This window comes from Pseudomyrmex gracilis, unplaced genomic scaffold (genome assembly GCF_002006095.1).
Source record: "Pseudomyrmex gracilis isolate BER0280 unplaced genomic scaffold, ASM200609v1 scaffold_436, whole genome shotgun sequence".
Classification (NCBI taxonomy): domain Eukaryota; kingdom Metazoa; phylum Arthropoda; class Insecta; order Hymenoptera; family Formicidae; genus Pseudomyrmex; species Pseudomyrmex gracilis.
Window position 1 is genome coordinate 56,251 of NW_018021020.1, and position 5,245 is coordinate 61,495.

General features: G+C 34.5%; 1 protein-coding gene across 3 annotated transcripts; it reads left to right on the forward strand.

The window, feature by feature from the left end:
* Window positions 1-2,129: 2,129 nt before the first annotated feature.
* Window positions 2,130-5,106, forward strand: LOC109860631. 3 transcript variants are annotated; one of them, XR_002250846.1, is made up of 5 exons: window positions 2,130-2,221; window positions 2,306-2,429; window positions 2,515-2,583; window positions 2,670-2,730; window positions 4,272-5,099. XR_002250846.1 is itself a non-coding variant. In XM_020439864.1 (5 exons), the coding sequence occupies exons 2-5, from the start codon at window positions 2,417-2,419 to the stop codon at window positions 4,453-4,455; spliced, it is 321 nt and encodes a 106-aa protein (XP_020295453.1). In that variant the 5' UTR covers window positions 2,130-2,221; window positions 2,306-2,416; the 3' UTR covers window positions 4,456-5,106. The 3 variants fall into 3 exon arrangements, 1 of the variants encoding a protein (XP_020295453.1); XR_002250847.1 differs by lacking the exon at window positions 4,272-5,099 and adding an exon at window positions 3,312-4,107; XM_020439864.1 differs by having other exon boundaries at window positions 2,515-2,577; window positions 4,272-5,106.
* Window positions 5,107-5,245: the final 139 nt, after the last annotated feature.

Genomic DNA, 5,245 nt, shown 5'->3' on the forward strand with positions numbered 1-5,245 from the left:
AAATATCTTGTAGAGTCGGTTCATTTAAATGTCTACTCGCATATCTTACTGCATAAGCTAGATCTGGTCTAGTTTTATTTGCTAAATAGAATATACTACCAACGCTTTCACGTTATGGAAAAGATTTGTTAGTGACTTCCTTTCTCGTGTCATTAGTCAACATGGGAGTTTTAACAAGTTTAGAATTTTTCATATTATACTTTTCGACTATTTTAATAGCATATTCTATCTGCTTTCATGTAAGACGACCTTGTTCGCGATTAATTTCTAAACCTAAGAAAGACTTTACACAGGTACAAGTAGTCATGAAATTCCTTACCGAGGTCACTTAATAGTTTTTCTATAACCTTTTGATTTCGTCCTATCACTAATCCATCGTCCACGTAGATTGCCAAGATTAGAGAATAATCTTGTGTCTTAAAGATGCAAGGTTCTGCCTTTGTTGAACTCAGCCCTCTGCTTCTTAGAAACGTTGTGAAACGGTGAGTCAACACTCGTTTTAGGAAACGAGGAACTCACGTCACGCACAACAATGAAGCTGATTCTTGCGGCAATTACTCTCGTCTCGCGCTGTTCGCCGCGCCAGGTAACGAGCCAATTGTATTCTTATTCTCGCGGCGCTGTGATTGACAGCGGCCACGTGCGTCTCGGCAACACATCGGCTCGGGCCCTTCGTTGGCCGTAACCGGCCCGTTCTGCGTTAATTTTCACGCAGATGAGCTTACTTCGGCTCATCTCCTCCGCATCACGAGGCCAAGAACTCCAAAGGGAGCTCCGCTCCGGTTTTCGTGGAGTCGGAGTGCATCTCCCGTTTTTCTATTCCGTTGCCTACATCCTTGCTGAGCGCCTCGCACCTGTAACGTCCCTACGGCCCTGCGCCGTTGTCTGTCTCTATCGTCGCTTCTGTTTGCTCCACCTTGTCCGACATTACGCACCGTGAGCTGCTCTCTCTCTCTCTCTCTCTCTCTTAGCGTTGAAATAAACGACCAAGTAGCCGCCAAGCGGCTCGCACGGCACAAAAATACTGACGGAGACGCAATTAAACAATCAAAGATAGGCTGAAAAGAACATAAATAACAAATTAATATACATCTTAGTACGTCAATTATTCGTTCAATATAACATAGGCGCCCCGCGCCTTCGCAAAATTAAGCGCATTCGCCTGCGCTACGCGGCCTAACAAGCTGCTCTCCCTCAAATAATGAAAGACGCGAGCTCACCGCCTCTTGTGCCGGCCGAAATTATGTTCTTGTGACGGACACAAAAAGTATCACGTCACAATATACATATAGTTATGTCTATATATGTTATTTATATAATTATAATCCATTTTAACGTACCTAATTGCAATGTGCTATTCACATATGTTTTACTGCGATGCCAGATTTCCACAATGATTTTTCTGCAATGACTTAATCACAATATACCATCCACCTATACTGTGGTATATTGTGTAATATATCTGTCCTTTCTATGTGTTGCTTGTGACAAAATGTACTGTAACATAACACAACATACAGGAAATAAATGCATGCACCAAAACTGTCAATCAATACAATATAAGAATAGACAATATTTCATTAAAAGCATGTCTAATCATAATGCGCTACATACACCTTAATGTATCCCAGCAAACACAAAATATAACTGCTATATAACAGGGGAGTAACAAATAATATAACATTTGTTATACTTGATTTATATTGGGATTATATAATTTTCTCTTATTCATGCAATATAACTCTGTAATAAAATAATTATATATCCCAGCAAACACAAAATATAACTGCTATATAACATGAGAGTAACACATAATATAACAGTTGTTATACTTGATTATATAATTTTCTCTTGTTTATGCAATATAACTTTGTAATGAAATAATTATATAGTCCGTTACTTACTGGCAACAATAATGTAAATGTAATGTAACATGTTATATACGACAAGTTTTACGTCTGCGTTACTGTAATGTGACAAAATTTATATAGATATGAATTTATTGATGAACAGAATTTAAAAATCTTATTTAAAAAGAAAAAAGTATGTATAGTTGTGGAAATATATATAAGTGAAAAAAAGTGTGATATCTGTAGTACAAACTAGTGTAGAAAATGTAATGAAAAAGAACAGACTTGTGATGATTTTATGAACACAGCGCGTCAAGAATTTGCAAAGGACTCGCGAAGGTCTAAGAACAAAAGCAGCGGTTTTCCTAACAGTAAGTAGTTAGTTAATTGATACAATTATGGACAAGCAATTGCTACAGTTAATTGGTTCGTTCGTTAATGCTATTTATTTCCAGGAAAAACGCCCCTCTTGTCCTTAAAACTCGGCGCCAACTCTGCAAAATTTTGACATGATGTGAACATACAATTCTACTATTCCATCCAAGCATTCCCAGCAACATGGCGATATGGCAATGCGAGGTAATTCTTATTAATTTTAATTGAAGTTTATGTTTAATGTGTAACCAAACTATTACAAATAATTATAATTTTTATTATGTTGCAGTAATTTCTTTCGAGCAACAAAAATTTATTAAATATATCAAAAGAAAGAGCGCATTACGATTAGGTTAGGGTAAGGTTGAAATAAAATTGAATATTTTTATCCTAAGTGGAGAAGTAGTAGGCTAGTTTTGTTAACTAACTTGCTTTTTGTTGTAGAAATTATCGCAGCAAAACGGATTATTTACATACGTGGATTATTAAAACTCATTGCAATTGGGTATGTTAAAATGCGTCATTTATATAATACATAGACATAACTGTATATATAGATATACTAGAATTGGGAAATGTTATTTGTAATACTGATATCATATCATTTTTTTATTACCATACTGATAATGATGGCATTACTTTTTTATTTAGTAACTGAAACGATAACGTAATTACACTTTTTCTTCAAAAACTATCCAAATTTAATAGTATTTGTAATCATTATTTATACTTTGAACTTATTTGTGACATAATTCCCGTGCATTCTAATCTTTGGCATTTCTCCAGATAAACTTGCATAGTCNCATAAACGTATACATGTAACGAAATTGATTGATCCATTTCCTTATGCATTTGCTTATGAACCAATCAATTCTTTATGCATGTGTTTATGCAATTATGCATATTAAGTTTGTCTGGATAGGTCCTTAGTCTTTGACTAAATAACGTTNATATTTTGTTATCTTTGAAGCTATTGTAACTATATACTATGAAGTATAATATTACAAGTGTGAATATATTGTATATTTTATATTATAGATATATTATATATATTATATTTTATATATGTAAAAAATCATTTTAAAGCTTACTACGCTGCCATGCCAAAGAAATTGCAATATTTGTCAAAAAGGCGAAAGAATCAAATAATTACTCGCACATTGAATTATTATAAACATTTTAAGCTTTCTCATTCAACCAATTTGAATATAGCATCTAATATAATAGAAAATAATAGTAACAGTTTTACAAATGTTGATGATACAAATGTTAACGATACAAATGTCGATGATCTTAATGTCAATGATACAAATGTCGATGATACTATTTTGTCTGAAGATGTTAATGAAAAGAGTATAGATTCAAGTGTAGAATCATTTTCTGATGAAGAAAATAATGAGGAACATAATGAAGATTATNCTTCTGATATAAGTGATGATTGTAGCAATAAGATGAGTTTACGAGAAGATTTACAAAAATTAATCATAGAACAAAATATTGTACATAATACTGTTAACAAGTTACTTGNTATATTAAGGAAACATGGCCATGCAGATTTGCCTAAAGACGTGAGGATATTACTTAAAACGCCACGAAATGCATCTGCAAATATTAAATCTTTGGGTAGTGGTCACTATATACATTTTGGTATTTTCTCTAGTCTAAAACGATCTATACAAATACCCAGCAAACAATTTGGTTGCGAGATGTCGCAGTTTTGTCGCCAACCGCCGGCGAAATTAGTAGACCAAATCCATATCCATCTGTGTCCTCATTAGGATATGGTTTGGCGACCATATCCGTCAAACATATAAGATATCAAAATGAGACCAAAATCATAACAAGTCTGCCACTAGCAAAGCAAAGCCAAAGTGACGCACCAAATCCAGAACAGATTTGGTGATCGTTTGTTGGCGCCAAAATCGCGCCAAATACTCATCATATCTGTTACCAACACTGTTAACAAAACAGTAGCAAATACAGACCAAATTTGTCGTCAGAAACGTCGACAGATTGCTACCAAACGCAAATCAAATCTATTTTCAGAAGTGCTGACAGATTACTGCCAAATTCCGATCAGATGTGTCTCCAGAAGCGTCGACAGACTGTTATCAAACGCAGATCAGATCTGTCACAAGAAGTGTTGACAGATTGCAACCAAAAGCTTACCAGATCTATCTCCAGAAACGTCGACAGATTGTTATCAAACGCAGATCAGATCTGTCGCTAGAAACGTTGACAGATTGCGACCAAACGCAGACCAGATATGTCTCCAGAAGCGTCGACAAATTGGCGACAAATATGTAAAACTTAAGATCCGTATTTACAGTCGGAATTCTACCGGAGAATCTGTTACAGCTATGCTTCAGCTTTCATACTGAGATAATATATAATACGTGTGATGTTTAGCTTCGACTAATTGAAGTGAAAAGCAATTACATTGCTTTTCACTGCAATAGACGCTACACAGTGTACGCATAATGTTATCTCAATATGAAAGCTTAAGCACAGCTGTAACCAATTCTCCGGTACAATCCCGACTGTGAATATGGATCTTACGTTTTACGCATATCTGTATCGCCAATCTATATATAATATAAGCTTAAACGGCTAATATTATATAAGAAAGGGACTTCAATAGAATTACATAAAACATTTACATCGAGTTGTTTAATACAATTATTTAATAAAAAAGTTTATATCATTCTCTTCATGGAAATTACAATATGTATTACATATTTTTAACTATCACCTCTACATCCACAATCCATTTAAACTGATTGGAGGCCTGATTTACAATTCGCTTTTGAATCGATACATTCAACTTGAAAGATATCGGACAAATCCGACAGTGCGGATTCAAACTCGGAACTCTCATTTACTACAACAAATTTTTAAAAACTAAAAATTATATACTACAAAAAATTTTTAAAAACTAAAAATATTTAATGTTAAAAAACTTGGCGCGGCTGCACCAAAGGCCGAGAGACAGACATGATCTACGTGCGCGTGCAAATTAT